Genomic DNA, 17,804 nt, shown 5'->3' with positions numbered 1-17,804 from the left:
CACGGGTCCACGGACATTTTCAGTAGCAGGACATCAGAGATGGCATCTCAGGCCCCCTCCAGCCCTAATACTTAGGAATCTCCTCCGGTCCACCTCTGTGAATTCCCAGAGCATGTACGGTCTGTCCTTCCCACTCAAGACAAACAGGGTCCCCTAACCATCCAATGGAAGGGAATGGGACCTGGTCACTGGATGGAGACCATGTGTTCTCCGCATGAGGAAGGTCAAGAACCTCCCAAGTCTGCCTGAGCACAGAGCACCTGGCTGGGCACAAGGGAGTCCCCGACCTGCAGAGCACAGAGCCATGAGTGGGGCAGGGCCCACCCTGTCCTCGCAAGGTCCGGGTCTCTCTTTCTGGAAGAGGTGGAGAACAGCAGTATCCTCAAGGCAGTGGCTCTCAAACCCAAGCATCCCTAAGTATCAATCACAGGGGTGCTTGGCGAAAACGGATTCCTGCCCCTCCCAGGTCTAACACGGAAGGAAGCACACACTCCAGGAGACTCTGATGCTGGTGGTCTGAGGCCCAAACACTGCCCCAGAGCCACCCTGGAGAAAAGATGGGGCTGCTCTCTAAGAGACTGTCAGGAACGCACTCCACACGCTGATAAGTCAGGTCCACCCTCCAGACCTCTCTTTCCCTATCAGGAAAGGGGCAAAGTAGAAGTGGGGAAGGGAGGCCAGCTATCCACCTCTGGTCTCCAAACAAGTCAACACCAATCCACCCAAATGATAGGTTTCCTTGCTGGAGGGCCTTGCAAGGAAGAGTGTCCCACAGGTGACGGGAACTGTGAGAGGGACACAGAGTCTGGAGAAGAATGAGGTAGGGACACGAGCTCTTAACTGACACCAAGAAGCATTTCCCCCTCTCCCTGTGGTCTCAACAGACTCCTGATCTGTCCAGCCCGGGGCCCACGCCTGCCCCGGGAACATTCCACCTTTCCTCTGGGCTTCCTCCTTCTCTGGGGAAAGGAAGGGGCTGGACAGATCAGGGTACCTACTCGCGTACAGCAGCTCCTTTAAAACAAGACACAAAACCGCTTCCTCATTCAGAGCAGAGAATCTGTACACGTTTTTTTAAATTGAAGTATAGTTGATTTACAATGTTGTGTGAGTTTCTGCTGTACAGCAAAGTGATTCAGTTATACATATCTATTCTTTTTTTTGTTGTTTTTTTGCAGTACGCGGGCCTCTCACTGCTGTGGCCTCTCCCGTTGCGGAGCACAGGCTCCGGACGCGCAGGCTCAGCGGCCACGGCTCAGGGGCCCAGCCGCTCCGTGGCATGTGGGATCCTCCCGGACCGGGGCACGAACCCGTGTCCCCTGCATCGGCAGGCGGACTCTCAACCACTGCGCCCCCAGGGAAGCCCTTATATATCTATTCTTTTTCAGATTCTTTTCCATTATGGTTTATTACAAAATACTGAATACAGTTCCCTGTGCCAGACAGTAGGTCCCTGGTGTTTATGTATTTTATATATGGTAGTTTGTATCTGCTAATCTCAAACTGCTAATTTATCCCTCTCCTCCCCTCCTGTCCCCTTTGGTAACCATAGGTTTGTTTTCTAGACACATTCTTCTAAGTAGTGATTCTAACCATAGTTCAGTGGTCCCTGAAACCTAACTCAGGAGCCGATTTACACAGAGCAAAGTGGGTCCATCTACTCCTGACATTCCTTCCTGCCCCCATCCCTCCAATCAGCCAAATTTAGGGGCAGAAGGGAAATAACATTTTTTTTGAGACCCACTTATAGACCTGGCACTTAAATTATCTTCCCAATGGATAAACAACAAGGTCCTACTGTGTAACACAGAGAACTATATTCAGTAGCCTATGATAAACCATAATGGAAAAGAATATTTTAAAAAAGAATGTATATATTAATATAACTGAAGCCCTTTGTTGTACAGCAGTAATTAACACAACGTTGTAAATCAATTACATTTCAATAAAAATAAATTTAAAACTTATCTTCCCACAATGCCATACAAAGCAAAACCCTTCCTACCTGTGCAGTGACCAGAGTGAAGTCAATTAAACCTGATACCACCTCCCCCAAACTGACGGTCTGTCCTGGTGGCCAGGCCCATGTTTGGTTTACGAGTACGACACTCAAGGCTCCAGGCAGGCAGTTGTAGCCCCCAAGCCACTGACCAGGGGCAGAGCTGCTCTGATCAGAAGTGTTCCTATGAAGTTGTCCAAATTATGGGCACCAAGCGCAAGTCCATTTGATTTTCCCCTGGAAATTTTGGCATGCGCTGTTTTGACTATTTTTACAGTAAAAAGCCAAGGTGCCTTGGGGGTGGGGGGAGGGTAACGGGAATCAAACTAGCCAAAAGCGCTTTTGAAGAGTGTGTCGGTTAGCAGATTACACTCATTCCAGGAGCCCTCAAGTCCACTGCAGCAGGGGAAAGTCCTTGGATGTTACAAACTCTGTTTCTGAATGCTTGGAAGCACTTCATAAAGATGCGACTAGGTCCACCTTTGCACCTTGACTGAGAATAGAAAGCAGCTCCCCCAAAATTTCATTCCATGGAGTGATGATGGCTCGTCTGGGAGGCCAGACACAGTCACTGGCAGAGGCATCCAAATCCTTCCAGTCCCGGGACTTCCCTTAACGGTGGTTAAGACTCCAGGCTCCCAATGCAGGGGGCCCGGTTTCGATCGCTGGTCAGGGAACTAGATCTCACATGCATGCCACAACTAAGAGTTCGCATGCCGCAACTAAGGAGCATGCCTGCTGCAACTAAGACCCGGTGCAACCAAATAAATAAATAAATAAATATTAAAAGAAAAGTCCTTCCAGTTCCAAGTGACTGGGGCCCAAAACGTCACAAAGATGTCTCGGAAGAATGTAGAACGTATTCTAAAGGGACAGAAAGGATGGGAGAGAGGAAAAAACACAGAAAGAGCTGGAAAACTTCACACAAAGGGAACGGGAGGGCAATGATACAGCAAGTCAGCTGAAACCTCTGAAGATGACAACCTCACCTGCTCTCTTGAGAGATGACATGAATGATGGCAACTTGGCATCAGCCAGAAGAGTGAGTCAGAAAACGCAGACCAGGGCTTCCCTGGTGGCGCAGTGGTTGAGAATCCGCCTGCCAATGCAGGAGACACAGGTTCGATCCCTGGTCCGGGAAGATCCCACATGCCGCGGAGCAACTAAGCCCATGTGCCACAACTACTGAGCCTGCGTGCAGCAACTACTGAAGCCTGTGCGCCTCGAGCCCATGCTCCACAACAAGAGAAGCCACCACAATGAGAAGCCTGCGCACCGCAACGAAGAGTAGCCCCCACTCACTGCAACCAGAGAGAAAGCCCGTGAACAGCAACGAAGACCCAACGAAGTCAAAAATTAATTAATTAATTAATTAATTTTAAAAGGAATATATGTATATATATGTACAGCTGAATCACTTTGCTGTATAGTAAAAATTAACACAACATTGTAAATCAACTAAACTTCAATTAGGAAAAAAAAAGGAAAGAGAGTTTGTTGATGGTTGTATAGCCTGAGAGAAAGCTCAATCTGAAGGGGGGAAAACACTCACAAGTAAAAATGGCTGACTTAGAATGAGAAATCCAGGGAAGCCCCTGGCGGTCCAGGGTTAGGACTCTGCGCTCTCACTGCCAAGGGCATGGGTTCAACCCCTGGTCGGGGAACTAAGATCCCACAAGCTGCGCGACAAGGCCAAAAGAAGTTTAAAAAAAAGAATAGGAAATCCAGCTTTTCCCAAGTGGCCCCTTTGTGCCTGTAACTCAACCTGCAGCCCAAGGCAGTGCCCAAGAAGGTCAGGTAATTTTAAATGAACCATGGGTTTCTGATGCTTTGACATCTGGAGCCCTGTGAACCCTGGGTAGGCTGCCCCTCCCAGGGCTGGCCAATTCTTAGGGACAGTAAATGACTAGCCTAGAGTATGCTTTTCATATGCAAACTAACCTAGAGTCCATCCCCTGCTCTATCAGGTTTTCACAGAACGTCACACTCCAGGCCACCAGTCCCCTGTCCTAATTACTCCAGAGCTGGGTGGGTACCAGACACCTAGGGACAGCCTTTCTGCCCCAGAGCCAATCCTAAACCTGCTTTCTCTGCCTCACCCATTCCTTCCCTAGAGACCACCAGAAAGGGTCTCACCCAGATTCTCCCCTCATTCCCTCTGCCTCCTGACTGACCCTGGTGCTTCTCCCTAAGGCCCTCCGCTCTGGAACCATGAGTAACAAACTGTCTTTTTCATGGTAATGTCTCCTTATCTTTTGGCCTCACAATGCCTGAAAAATAATGAAACCTCCATTGAAAACAGATCGGGACATCCCTGCATCATCAGGTCCCCAGGGGAGGAAAAGGAAAAGCACAATGATTCAGGGTAATGTGGAGGGCGGATTCAGATTTACAGCAGCCAACCTCTGAACACATACCAGCACGGCAGGACAGCTGATGTGTCTTCTCTTTAAATTAAGCCTGATGGAGGCCAACTCCATTTAATGTGTTGCTTCATTGATGCTGCATTTGTTCTCATATTATAATTTCTAATATAGTGTTTCTGGAGGTCAATGAAGAAATGTTGCCTGCCATCAGTAAACAAAGGATGTTGCAGCCTCAGCCGCTGTAGTCACCCCCCAGTGATGCACCCCAAGGAGACTCAGGATGAGAAAGTATAGGATACTGACCCTAGGTAGCTAAGGTGCATATCAAAGGAATGATTTCAATCAGCCCAGACTCTTGCATCTTCCCATACATAGAAAAGCATTAAATTCCTTACCTTGAGCTGTATGGTTTTCTTTAATTTTTAACATAATTCTTTTTTTTTTTTTTTTTCTGCACCACAGTTTGCGGGATCTCCGTTCCCTGACCAGGGACGGAAACTGGGGCCCTGTCAGTGAGAGCGCCGAGTCCTAACCACTGGACCACCAGGGAATTCCCTTACATAATTCTTAAGAATATGTTATTCCTAGTTCATTGGACCCCGTGGAATTTGACTGTCTAAGTATTCTATCTTAATTTATTAAATGGTCCGCCATTGCTTAAAGCATAACTGACATGTGACACGACCAGGAGACCTTTGAAAGATTAAAAATCATTTCTCTATGCTGAGCTGTGATAAGAAATCTGTACAAGGAAGCTTCTATTTATTTCAATAAATGTTGGTCTTAAAAACAAAGAAATAGGGACTTCCCTGGTGGTACAGTGGTTAAGAATCCGCCTGCTAATGCAGGGGACACGGGTTTGAGCCTTGGTCCAGGAAGATCCCACATGCCGTGGAGCAACTAAGCCCGTGTGCCACAACTACTGAGCCTGCGCTCTAGAGCCCATGAGCCACAACTACTGAGCCCTCATGCCACAACTACTGAAGCCCACGCGCCTAGAGCCTGTGCTTCACAACAAGAGAAGCCACCACAATGAGAAGCCCACGCACTGCAATGAAGAGTAACCCCCGCTCACCGCAACTGGCGAAAGCCTGTGCGTAGCAACGAAGACCCAACGTGGCCAAAAATAAAATTAATTAATTAATTAAAAACATATATATATATATATATATATATATATGTTAAAAAAAGAAAAACATTATTAAAAGAAAAAAAACCAAAGAAATAAAAAAACCAAATCAACGACCAAAACCCCAGTTCACTTCTTAGTATTTTTATTAGCTGATTAATTCATAAATGAATTATGAGGAGTTGACATTTGGGAAAACATTTGTTCCTTAATTTCCAGGTTTTTTACTTAAGCTTTGTTGTGTGGTTTATAAAATTCTTTGCTGAGGAAACATTTCCAAATTTTATGGAGCCAAAATAAAGTATCCTGGCACAGCAAAAACAAACAACAATAACCAATACCTCAGTTAATTCTCAAGACAACACCTGAAGTTGTTCTGTATTTTACAGAAAACACAGTTGACAGGTTCGGTAACTTGGGAAAGAACAGAGAGCCAGGAATTGAAACATGGGTGTATCCAGCTCCAAAATTCCTGGCTTTCAATCTGCCACCAAGTTTCTAAGAACGGATAATTAACAGCATTATCCAAATTGGTGTTACCAACAAAGAGAAAGTTTGTTTTGTTTTGTTATTTTAATAGCACATGCTGGATATCCTTCATGGATATACATAAGGATCTACTTCATGCTTTTTATGGCTGCATAGTATACCAAATGAAAGTTCCCTGTTCAATAAGTTATTTGGGGGCAATATGATGGTTATTTGGAAAGTAACAGAGTTGGATTCCCACCTCATTCCTTCCATACCAAAATAAGTGCCAAAATACGAAAGACCCAGGTTTGGGGGTGGGTGGGGGAGGACAACATTTCTAAAAAACAAGTGAATAAAAAAAATTTTTTTTTAATTTTTTAAAAAAAGGAATTCCCTGGAGGTCCAGTAGTTAGGACTCAGCGCTCTCACTGCTGGGACTGGGGTTCGATCCCTGGTCAGGGAACTAAGATCCTGCAAGCCACACAGTGTGGCCAAAAATTTTTTTTAAATTAAAAAAAAAAAACAGGTGAATACTATTAAGATCTTAAAGTGGAGAAGGCCTTTCCCAAATGGGATGTGAAACATTAAAATCCAATAAGCCTGATCACATAAAAATTCATTAAAACTTTTATTATGTAAAATAAAGAACAAGCAAACAAATGAAGGAAAATGAATAAAATATATGAAAGCGTGGGAAAGTATTTCTAACACATTATCCCACATATGCAAAGAGCCCTTACAAATAAATAAAAAAGGATGAAAAATCTCACTTGAAAAATGGGTAAATCAGATGAAAGGCAAAAAAAGCATAGAAACAATCAAATCAAATATGAAAAAATATTCAGCATCATTGAGGAAGTGAGGAAGGTATTGAGGAATACCTTATTATTTTCCCCACTAATTACCAAAGGTTAAAAAGTGTTAGCAAAAGGATAGAAAAATAGACATTCTCCATTCATTCAAAGAAGTTCTGTGAGCCAGGCACTGTATTAGGACTAGCAGTGAACAAGATACCCAGGTCTCTGCCCTCTGGGAGTTTATGTTCCAGGTGTGTAGGGATGGAGGAGCAATGGTGAATGAGGAGGAAATAAACAACTGTTCAGATAGTTATCATTTGTAAAACTACAAATTGGTGCAACTCCATTGACTTCACTGCATGGCAATATGGCAGATGCTATCAAAATGTTATGCCAGCCATTCTATTTCTAGATATTTATTCTACAGATATTCTCACTCCTGTTTAAGCACAAAGATATGTGTACATGGATGATCACCAGAGTGCTGGGTGTAATTATGAAAAAAAGGGAAACAAGCCTAATGTTCCTCAAGAGAACAAATTACACAACATCCATACAATGGATCAAAATGTAACCAGTAAAGATCAGCTTTTTTGTTTGTTTGTTTTTAATGTACCCACATGGAAAGACTTTGAGGATACACTGTTTGGTGGGGAGGGAACCAAGTTGCTAAAACAGTACACATAATATTATCTCATTTCTCTTACAGAGACACACATCCCTATAAGTGCGTATGTGTGTGCGCCTATATAATTAGACATACATGGGTTAATGTATGACTAAGAAAAATCTGGGAAATGGGATTATGGGAAGCTTTTTAGAGTACAAATTTCTGTACTGTTTGGCTGTTCTGTTTAACAAGAAGTATGTGCTACTTTTACACTCAAACAATAAGGGAGAAAGCATTAAAAAAAAAAAAAGTAATGTATGTAAGGGTCATTTGGTTTCCTCAGTTTATATTCCCAAACTTCAGGCTAAAAATTAATCTGGAAAGAAAACTTCAGCTAAGGAGGAAGGATAACAAACAAAGTAACTAATCCTTTGCCTCATTCCTTAAATTCAAAGTCACTGATATAACTGGGGAGAGGGGAAACTATGTGGCATACCATTTGCCAGACATTTGTTCTTCACTTCATTTTCAAGGCAACGCACAAAATGCGACCCGGCTCAATTCCACAGGTGAGGAACCCGAGGATTTTAGAGGTTAAGTGATCCCCCTAGAGCAGAAGCTGCCTCAGTTCTAGGATCTGGGAAAACAAGACTTCCCACTGGGAGTTCTTATCTCCTGACCATTCCCTCAGGTCACAGTGGGCGGAGGCATGGGGAGCGGGGGGTGGAGTAGGAGAAACTGACCGTGGGGGTTTGGGTGTTGTTCAAGGAAGCATTTTCTCCCGGCTCTGGCTCCATTTCGGCTCCTTCCTGCCTTCTTCCCCGCAAGGCTCCCACGCGCCCCCTCAGAGCTGCACCAGGCGTTCCAGGGGGCAGGCGTGGCCCCTGGAAGTGCCAGCCTAGAATCCTGCCTGTAGGGAGCTCTAGGAAAAGCGGGTGCCTGCCCCTCCCAGAATTCCCTTTACGGTCGCATCAATGCTCAACCACTCCCCCAAAGTGTGCCAGATTTCACCCCTCTTGGCCTATAAAATGGGAATAATACATTTTAGGGGAATTACTCAAAAGAGAATACCAGGGACTTCCCTGGTGGTCCAGTGGTTAAGACTCTGTGCTCCCAATGCATGGGGGCCGGGTTCGATCCCTGGTCAGGGAGCTAGATCCCGCATGCCGCAACTAAAGATCCCTCACACTGCAACTAAGACCCTGTGCAGCCAAAATAAACAAATAAATATTAAAAAAAAAAAAAAAAAGAATACCAGAAAGTGCTTTGGGAATTCTAAAGGCTAGGGTCCTCACCTTGCAATTAGAGTAATCCCTAACACAACAACTCACATCTTGTAGGGGTCCAGCACTTTCTGTGATCACAATTTTAAAGAGAGTATTTTAACATCCTGCATAGGAAATGTCTCCTGCAGGTTATGTCTATGATCTGGTTGTACAGTGAATGAAGAACTAACAGAAAAGGTCAGCAGGGCTTCCGGCCTTTAACCTATTCCAAAGCTACCACCTTTCAGTTCTAAGAGGTACAATTCTTTGTTCTAGAACCAACCCTGTGTTAATCTTCCAATTAGGAAAAGAAAGGATTAAAGTAGCAAAATATAAAATAAAATAAAATACATCAAGGTCCCAATTTGATGACCATGTTACCTTCCTAATAGAACCAGGGGAAACATGTATCCACTTTACTATTAATAATAGCTAATATGTGAGTTCATATAAAGTGCCAGACACTGTTCTCAGTGCTCTTCCTGCATCAGTTCGTTTTAGCTACATAGTAGCACGTACTTGGTAGGGATTCTATTTCCTTCCTTTTACACATGAGGAGTTGGAAGCACTGGGAGGTTGTTTAAAGGACGTACCGGGGGTGGGGGGGGTGGGGCGCTGCCCAATAGCTAAGCCTCAGCAAGGCAGCGGGAGATCTTGGCTATCTGGTCTACCTCTCCAGCCATATATCATTCATACTCCTCCTCATGTTCCAAACCCTAGTCATACTGAATTGCTTAGGATTCTTCATAAACAGTGTGCTTTAACTGCACCCACACCCTGCCCGTTCTTGCCTCTGTACGTGGTTTTTCTCTCTCTCACTGAACCATCCTCTCTTTCCATTGGACAGGAAGTTTTATTCCATGAATGAATGAACATAAGACTGTTGGAAAAATCCATCACTATATTTAAGATCGAAGAGTCTCTTTGGTAGGAAATTCCGAAGTTTTCTCCATAACAAGCCATTCTTGCAAAGCTGTTCTTATCTCAAAGCCAGAATTGCCTACACAGATTGCCTGGGGCCCTCTTTCTTCTGATCTCCCTGACTCTCCCACCACCTTACCTACTTCATCCCTTGCCTCCGGCTCCAGCCTTCAGGAGAGATGTCTCCACAGTGACCTTCGGCCACTGACAAAGAGATTGGCCTGGGAGTTCGCAGACCTCCATTCAACAGCTGTCTACCTCTTCTCCTTAGGACTCCATTTCAGGGGAAGAGCACGTACTTTGGTTCTCAAACCATTTTCACTGTATCCGAAACTAGCCGTTGGGCTTGGTGATAAGACACCCACAAGGAACACACCTTATCCAAGCCATGATGTGAGGGCACTGGTCTGACACTGCACTGAAAAATGAGCATCCAATGGTTTAAATGACTTTTTCATTTACAGATCCAGCATCCCTTCCATGTCTTCAGAGAACCTTAAACACATCATTACAAGAAAGAAGACATGGGATGGTCTCAGAGAAATAGTGCCCTAAACATCATAGAGCCAATGCAATAAACATTAAACACTTAATAGCAAACTTTTTAATTAAACAGAAAGGTTTTGACTGTTGACTGATATGTCAAAGCTCCTTTTTTTTTAAACTGACGCTTATTTGTCATATGACATAGGCATAGAAGCTACTTTAAATAAGGTACATTGAAAAAGATATCCAGTACAGCATTACTGATAATAGCAACAAAAAACAAAAAGAGGGGAAGAGAGAGAAAAGAGAAAAGTGAAATGGAAATAAAATAAATCATGCTTATTTTTAAATTTTCTGAATATTTACAGAGCATCTACTATCAAGGCACCAAGCTTAACGCTGGGGATACAATGTTAAAAACATAGACATGGCTCTGCCCTCACAGAGCTTTCATTCTATTATGGGAGACAGACACTCAAGTAATTACACTGTATATTTCATCCCAGCAGTTAAGACAATAATCAGTCCTAAATAATAAGAGAAAATAGTGAAATATTATGCAGACATTTTAAATGATGTCTAAGAGGTTTTATAATAGAAAATATTACAAGAATAGTATTTAATAAAAGTAAGAAACAACTTTATAAAGTATATGATCTCATAAATGTTTTTTTAAAAAGTATAGAAGGAAGATTCAATGGTTGTAAAATCCATCTGTAAGAACAGGTGACTGAGAATGGCTAAGAAGAATGATAAAAGGAACTTCTACTGCCAAAAAAGGAAACATACTTCCAAGCTACAATTAGTTCAACTAGAAATGAGGCAACAATCAGGTGTACAGGACAAACATCTACACAAGTGTCTGTTTCTGGACCAATAGTTTAGAATACGGCTTTTTAAATGTTTCGAAAGTGGCATTTAAACCAGTGAGAATAAGAGGTAAACTAGGCATTAACTAGTAGGTCAACTATTTAGAAAAATAAGTAAACTTAGACTTTTCCATCACATCACAAACTCCAAATGTAACGTTATGAAAGTATAAATCCCACTGGTAAAGCTGGGAGAAAAAAAGAAATACATATATTTTATATAGTAGTAATCCAAAATCATCATTAAATGACTAATTATCGTTTCCAAAAGAATTCCAAGCACATTGCAATGTTAAAATTTAGAAACCATTACATGAACTTTAGGAAACCACTAAGCTGATCTTGGGGCGGGCAGGCATTCTAAACATAAAAGAAAAATCATTTTAGAAAACTGAAAGACTTGACAATAGATGTTGAAAGTCAATTTCTATCCATGACATACATCTCACACCATAAATATAGTTATCACAAAATAAATATGGTTAAATGGCCAGGGAAAAAATTGTTTCCAATATATGGCAGCTAAAAGGTTAATAGTCTTCATTTAGGGTATGCTCCTACAATCCATGAGATGGAACCATCCCAATAAGAAATGTGCAAAGAACATGAATTTAACTGATGGAGAAATTTAAAAGACCAATAAATATATTTTAAATATTCAACCACATTAGCAATGAGGTTACATTTAACTGCTAGTTTAAGATTAAGCCCTGTGGGGACTTCTCTGGTGGCACAGTGGTTAAGAATCCGCCTGCCAATGCAGGGGACACGGGTTCGATCCCTGGTCTGGGAAGATCCCACATGCTGCAGAGCAACTAAGCCCGTGCGCCACAACTACTGAGCCTGTGCTCTAGAGCCTGCGAGCCACAACTACTGAGCCCACACACCTAGAGCCCGTGCTCCGCAACAAGAGAAGCCACCACAGTGAGAAGCCTGTGCACCCCAACGAAGAGCAGCCCCCGCTCTCTGCAGCTAGAGAAAGCCCGCGCGCAGCAATGAAGACCCACCGTAGCCAAAAATAAAAAGAAATAAAATAAATTTATTTTAGGAACATATAACTTAAAACAAGACCTAAAGCAAATACACTAAATTAACACAGGGGCAACTCTTTTTGCCTCTTTTATCTTCTCTATATTAGCAAAGGATAACTCTTTTAAAAAGACCTAGTGTGCTGACTGCCAAATGTTGTTGAAAGTTGACTGAAAGAAAAGAGGGTGGGGGGAAGGTAGGTGGGGCAGTCAAAGGCCTTAGAGATGGGGGAGGGGGGAGGCGGGCGCGCTGGGCCAGCAGCTGGGCCAGCAGGGCCTCTGACCCCAGGATGGGCCAGGAATAAGAACCACCCCTGACCTCAGCTCTCTGTAAACCTCACCCAGTTTCTTCATGCGGCACTTAGGCAAGACAGCAGAGGCCCAGAGGGGAAAACCACTGCTCCAAGATATACAGGTTGGTAGCGTTTGACCTTCCGTGAAAGAGAAAGGAAAATGGCCAAAGCCATTCCGCAAACAAGCACAGACACACAGAGGCATTCTTCCACACGGCCAGCTCACCTGCCGTCAGCGGTCACCAGCCTCAGCAGATGGAACACAGATCTCAGGGCCTGAGCCAGGCACCCGAGAGCCGACTGAGCTTGGCTCGGTGACCAGCTGAGGCCCCAGAACCACCCACAGGGATAAGCATGCCCTTGCCCTGGCCACGTCCATAGGCCGACGCCGAGCCACCTGCTGATTCTGAGCTGGTCCCTGGCCCAGAAGCTGGCCAGTTGAGCTGTCAGACGTAAGCCTGATGGTCAGGCTGGACTTCCGCCCCCAGCCGGCTCCCCAGATCGGGAAGCCAGAGTTCTGCAGAAAGGAGGCTGCCCGTGGAAGATAAACTGCAACCACACTGCCATCCCCTGCCCTTCCAGAAAGTACTGCATCCCCCTGCCCCTCGGCTCTGCTCACTTTAAACACAGGGGCAACTAATCCGCTGGATGCCAGGGCGTCTGAGGTGACCCAGAGGGGAAGGGCAAGAAACACAGGCACACAGCATATAGAAACCACAAAAACACCATTGGTTAGGCCACTGGTCCACGGGTCCTGATAAAGGACATCAGAAATGGAACCGGCACTTCACACGCCTTCATTCCCTCAAACCTCACAAAATGACACTTCTCACTTCACACGTGAACACACTGAGGCTCAGAGGAAAAGTCAAAGAGCTGGGAAGCACTGGGGCTGGACAGCAAAGTCAAACGCCCGTGCCATTTCTCCCAGGACACGCTTGTCCCCACAGCCACAAAGGGCTCCTGCCTGGCACGTGTGGAATCGGGCCCCTGGGCTGCGTTAGGATGGGCCTTCCCATCACTGCCGGGTGCAGCTCCAGAAAGGGCATCTGACCTTGTATACCAAAGGTGCTCAATCTACGTCTGGGAAAGGACACCAGGTGTGGCCCCAGCAAGTAGTAATTATAAGTGTGGTTGCCAATCACTGAGCATCATCTGCTCCCTGGAGGGCCCATACGAGGAATGTGAACCTTCACTCATTTGGCCTGAGTGAAACATAGCTGATGTGTCCATTTCTCAGATGAAAACGCTGAGGCTCAGGAAGTCTCACAGCTAGGACACCAGAGCTCCTTTCCCGAACCCCAACTCTCCCACCCTGACAAGGTAACAGGCCCAAATGGGTCATTCAGGTCAACTCCCCACTCCTGGGGGGTCTCCCCAGCCCCCAGGCTCCACCCTGGCCCAGTGCTCCAGCACTACCTTGGTTGAGGTAGGTCAAAGTCTCTTCGTGCAGCTTCACAGCTGGGGACGTGGCGGCACACAGCACATACTGCAGGGGTGGCAGGCGGGCCTCGTTCTCGGGGGACAGCTGGGGGTCCTCCTGCTTGAAGATGGGCAGGGCGAGGACGTCGCTGCAACACAGGAGGGAGGGGTCAGGAGCAGGGTCCCCGGAGCCCATTCGCAAAGACAGGGCCAAGTGGCCAACCTTGGTGTCAAGGGCAACGCAGCCCAGCATGGTGCAGCAAGCGGGTTCAGCCTACCACACCACGTGTCACAGATACTCTAAGATGCTTTCCAACGAGGGAGACCAATCCTGGATGATTCTACTTTCACGCAAAGACCTTCGAGAGATTTATTCAGATGCCGCCTGGTTGCCATCCACAAGAGTCTGGCTTTTAGAATGAGAACCCAAACAAAATTTTTAATCTTTTTAAATAAACTGTTCCAGTTATTGGCCACTCCTCAGACCAAGACAACTTCCTGTCCTCCGGACTCTGTAAACCATGCAAATGGAGAAACTGCTTCACCCACCCAAACTGAGACAACCCTCCACCCTTCTAGAAAAAAGGACAGCTGGTCCATAAGCCCTATTTTAAGGGTCATACTAATATCTCCTAAACGCAAAACAAGAAGGACCTTGGTTTCTGTTCAGTTTTCTTATCCAAATGGAAAATACTGAGATGCTCAAAGATTCTTTTCCTCCACCTCTAAACAAAAATCCCCATCAGATCCAAAAAATCAGCCTCACATCAGCCTAGGACTGGAGAACGTGTTTCTGGATGTATTTCTTAAGTGCCTTCCCAAGGAAAAAAGAAATCCTTGAGAACATGAATGACCTGCAAGCAGGAGAGACTTGGTTAAGCTCTCTGGATTATGAACAGATTATGGTACGGACACCGATGCCAAAAAAGTGCCCGTGCCCTTATCTTAATAACCCTCTACCCTCTGAGCATCCTGCGTTCTGAATCAGATTCACTGACCCCACTTCACTATATAAGCAGCAGAGTCACGGATATAATCCTCTCCTCATACAGCACCACAAACGAGTAGCTCTAAAACACAGACCCGGCACACACCCCAACACGCCGCAACAACTCTCAGAAGGAAAAGTCTGGCTTGGGGCTCACGTGGAAAACCTCCCCTGTGGCGGGCCAGCCCTGCCACCATCCATGGCCCTGGCTCTCCCACCCCACACCTTCCTTTGCACGGACGGGGGCACACGCCCAGCCCAAGAGGTTATCTAGGAACAGGGAGAAGCAGGCAGGCCTGCTCCCCGGGCGATTGCATAATTTTGTGTTTGCCCAGACCACGTTAAGTTAATAATCCATGGGCTGGTGCCTTTAAATTTAAAAAAAGGGAGGGATGCAGGGGAGGAGGGTGGGTAAGAGCCATCACTCAACAGTAACTTGTTTCAGGCCTGGCATCCTTATTTGCTGAGGAATAAAGTCACCAGGACAGGAAACAGAAGGAGGGAAGAAGGGAGTACAGGCCACTACCTGGGAAGGCGAGACAACTTGCAGAGCTGCTGCTCGGTGAGGAGAGGACCAAAAAGAAAATGCACAAACTAAACAGAAGAACAAGACCTTCGCTCTAGAGCCAGGGGGACCAGAGGCGTATTCACTGACCCTCCCCTTGGCGTTCACCGAGGTCAACCTCTCCAAGGGTGAATGCCCCAGCTTCCAAGAAGTGAAATTAAAATAGAGTGTGGGGACTTCCCTGGCGGTCCAGTGGTTAGGACTCCGCGCCTTCCACTGCAGGGGGCGCGGGTTCAATCCCAGGTCGGGGAACTAAGATCCCACATGCTGCTAGGCGCGGCCAAAAAAAAAAAAAAAAAAAAAGAGAGAGTGTGGACCAACATGCTTTTTCTATCCATGCTCCCCAAATGACCCCAGAAGCCCATATGGCTTTATGGCACCTTTCACCCCAACGCGCACCCCACCTCACCCCGCTGAATGCAATGCCAAACTCCTAAAAGGTACTCCCCAAAATCCCATCTCCGGAGCAGGGGCACCTCCCGCCCAAGAGGAGAATTATTCCCTAAAAGGATGACATTTTCGGTATCCAGGAAGTTTTAAATACACTCACTTCTCTGCTCAGGGTCACCTCCAAACTTATTTCTAAGCTATGGCAACATACCGAATGGCCACAAACTATAAAATTCAGGCAAAATCACACCTAAAACTGCATGGTGCCGTACAATAAATGTATCCCATTGTAGCATTTCAAGTAAGCGAATAGACACAGCCTTCTGCCAGGGATTAACATCTGCCCAGTAGGGGACTGGCCTGGCGGTCCAGTGGTTAGGACTCCATGCTTCCACTGCAGGGGGCACAGGGAAGTAAGATCCCCGCAAGCCGCAAGGCATGGCCAAAAAAAAAAAATCTTCCCGGTGGGCTTACCATCCCCCAGAGCAGTCTCCCTCTGGTGACATCACCACAGTCTGCAGAGAAGCCATCAGTCCTTAATTAAGACCCTAGACTTTTGCCATCCCCTACCACTCTGGCCCATGATAAAACACAGCAGACACAACACGTAACCCAATCACTCCTTTGCCTTCTGAAATGGGGATGCCTTCGGGGACGACTACTGGACAAACATCTATCAAAAGCCAGGATTTCCAAATCATCTGTACTGCTAAATCTGCCTTGGAACTTCTAGGGACCAAAAATAAAAATAAAATAAAGCATGCAGGACGGACTCTCACTGTGGGGCGGTCTGTACCAGCGACTTCCCACCTAGGTCCCACAATTCACTGTCTCTGAGCTCACAGCAAATGCCCTTTGGGTTAAATTAGGCACATTTCATAAACTGTGACTAGGATGGAAATAAAGACAGGCTACAGCTGGTTTAGGCGAGTTCAGAAAGTGAAATGACCGCCCATTAGTACCCGGCCAGCTGCACAACAGGGAAAAACAATCCTCCAGGAACTGAAGCTAACGGAGGTGCCACTTCCTTCAAGGGGACAGGGGAGAAAACTTTGCAAGACAGGCAGGACTTACTTTTCCCTTTGAAGAGCACTAGTCAAATCCCTGCAGAAGAAGAAAGATTTCCATCAAGGGCAATCAACGTGCGGGCCTCGGGCCTACACACGCAAGACCACCTGGTGGGAGGGGGCACCCTGCCCCTCCCAAGCCCCCGCCCGCCCCCGCCGGCCCGCGAGGCCCAGCGCAGGGCCGCGCTCGCCGCTCACTCGCCCCTCGGCCGGAGCAAGGACACTGGAGAGGACGCGAGGCTCGGAGAGGGACCGGGTAGAGAGGGGCAAAGAGCAGGGAACTAGACTCCCCGGGACAGGCTCCAGACCGACGGCAGGAAGTTTCCTCTTCTCCGACGCGAGCGGGGAGAGGAGAGACAGGGAGGCGGACGGCCCCGGAGAGGCTGCGGCCAGAGATGCGCGCTCTGCGCCCGACGGGGTCGTCGGGGAAGCAGCCCCCGCGGGCACCAGGCTCCGCAAACCCGCCTCCCGGGGTGGGTCCCCAACTCTGAGCGTCGGGTCCCGCTGGGGTCGGTCCGTCGGTCCCAGGCGGGACTCTGGGAGGGTCTCCCTCAGTCCCCCAAGGGCAGACAGCGGGGAGGCGGGGACGCAGCGGGGGCGCTCGGGACCCCCGGCCCGGCCTCCCCGCTCCCGGCCCGCAGACCCCGGCCCAAGCCCCTTACCGCAGGTAGCTGCCGGAGTTGTGCTGGTTGTAGTGCTCGGGCTGCGTGTGCCAGAACAGCATGGCTGGGGCTCCGAGCCCGGCCCGACCCAGGCGCGCGGCGGACGGGACGCGGGGCGCGCCGACCTCTCCCGGTCACCTGCCAGCAGCGATCCCGACCGCTGGATCCGCCCGCCCCCGCGCATTTATCGACTGCCCGGGGGGCGGGGCCTCGGCCAGACCCGCCCCCAGGCCGCGCGGCCGAGAGATGGCTCCAGCGGCCGCCTCACCTGGTGACCCGCACGGGCGCGTCCTGCCCGGGAGCGAGCGCGCCTCCAGGGCGGCGACCGCGAGCGGGCGGCGCGGCCGCGGGCGCGGGCTCAGGCCCGGGCTCCATCCCGGCCCCCGAGGGCGGGGCCCAGGTAACCATCACCGCAGCCCCGGTGCCACCGACGCGCCTTCTCCGCGCGCCCGCTCGCGCGGCCCCAGGGCGGGTGC

The 17,804-nt window shown here is 47.5% G+C and overlaps 1 protein-coding gene across 1 annotated transcript in view; it reads right to left on the bottom strand.

Annotated features, from left to right (window-relative positions):
- The window catches only part of TFCP2L1 (transcription factor CP2 like 1), a 57,918-nt gene extending 40,528 nt beyond the window's left edge, over positions 1-17,390 (bottom strand). The window contains exons 1-2 of the mRNA XM_060106641.1: positions 17,329-17,390; positions 13,654-13,805 (exon numbers count right to left, since the gene is read on the bottom strand). Of these exons, the coding sequence (XP_059962624.1) occupies positions 13,654-13,805; positions 17,329-17,390 (214 nt within the window). The remainder of the gene's footprint in view (positions 1-13,653; positions 13,806-17,328) is intronic.
- Between the last annotated feature and the right edge of the window lie 414 nt (positions 17,391-17,804).

The sequence above is a fragment of the Mesoplodon densirostris genome, chromosome 8 (genome assembly GCF_025265405.1).
Source record: "Mesoplodon densirostris isolate mMesDen1 chromosome 8, mMesDen1 primary haplotype, whole genome shotgun sequence".
NCBI lineage: Eukaryota > Metazoa > Chordata > Mammalia > Artiodactyla > Ziphiidae > Mesoplodon > Mesoplodon densirostris.
Note: the sequence above shows the minus strand (reverse complement) of the source record. Positions and strands in the feature narration are given on the sequence as shown.